Source organism: Mastomys coucha, unplaced genomic scaffold (genome assembly GCF_008632895.1).
Source record: "Mastomys coucha isolate ucsf_1 unplaced genomic scaffold, UCSF_Mcou_1 pScaffold13, whole genome shotgun sequence".
Lineage (NCBI taxonomy): Eukaryota > Metazoa > Chordata > Mammalia > Rodentia > Muridae > Mastomys > Mastomys coucha.
In genome coordinates this window covers 32,684,447-32,685,562 of record NW_022196895.1, presented here as the reverse complement: position 1 = coordinate 32,685,562, position 1,116 = coordinate 32,684,447, and the positions used below count along the sequence as shown (strand labels likewise).

The 1,116-nt window shown below is 39.9% G+C and overlaps 1 protein-coding gene across 1 annotated transcript in view; it reads right to left on the bottom strand.

Annotated features, from left to right (window-relative positions):
- LOC116087816 (ankyrin repeat and KH domain-containing protein 1-like) overlaps positions 1–1,116 on the bottom strand; it is a 12,561-nt gene that overhangs the window by 883 nt on the left and 10,562 nt on the right. The window contains 2 exon segments of the mRNA XM_031366370.1: positions 1–165; positions 1,032–1,116. The exon segment at positions 1,032–1,116 is cut by the window's right edge and continues 5 nt beyond it. Of these exon segments, the coding sequence (XP_031222230.1) occupies positions 1–165; positions 1,032–1,116 (250 nt within the window).

Here is a 1,116-nt window from a genome sequence, read left to right as displayed (position 1 = left end):
CTGCTGGGCTTCAGTGCATTCAGCTGAATTCTGGATAACTTTTATCACAGGGTTCCAAGCAGGATCTGGGTTGTGAAGCCCATTGAACAGTGGGCCCCCTGGAACATCAGCGAGCTGAGGGTGAGAGGGTATGATGGTGCCTCCATACATGGAAATCGGCAGACCCTAAAACAGCAGAAAAAAATGTCTTAATTATGAAATGATGACAATAATGATTCCATTAATACTGTGACCTCTCTAACTCTTTTTTTCAAATAACTTTAGAGGATTCTATTAGTATATCATGGTACAGGATGGAGAAATCAAGTGTTCATCCACATTTGCAGTATTTTTCAATAAGAGGATAAAAACAAAACAAAACAAAGAAACAAACAAAAACAAAAAAAATAAAACCAAAAGTATTCTAATACAAAACTACCAGGAACTTTCCCCACACTGGATGAAAATATAATACACTATATTTTCTTCCAAGTTCAGTTCCACTAATAAGTTTATACTAATAAGAAAAGAAGAGAGGGAGATGGTGGTGCACACAGGTGGATCTCTGATTTCAAGGCTAGCCTGGTCTACAAAGTGAGTTCCTGGATAGCCAATGCTACACACAGAAACCCTGTCTCAATCCCTTACCCCAACCCACCGCAAAAAAACAACAAAAAAGTAATTCTTCAGTGTTTACAACTATAATCTGGCTGTTAGGCAGCCAGGAAACCAAAAGAGCACAAAAGAGAACCAAATTCAATAGCCAGTTCTTTAGAAGGTAGAGGCCTCCTTCACATGTGTGGCACAGAAAGCAAAGCAGAACCCAAATCTCTCTTTAGAAGTATGGACACATCTTCAGGGCAAAAGAGGGCAAAGTACTGTAAGACAGCAGTACCCACTCTTAAAACTGAACAAAAGACCTGACAATACTAGAAAAAAGGGTGATTTCCATACAAACTATTCCTTAACAAGTGACCATATTGGCTGGCAGTGTATCAAAGTTACCATGACACATGTCGACTCACTGTAGAAAAATCTACAAAGCCACTTACCATCGGCTGGTGAAAAATGTTAGTGGGAGCTACCATTCCTGAATCATCTCTCTCCATTGGCTGATGCTGGGAGAATGTGCTTGGG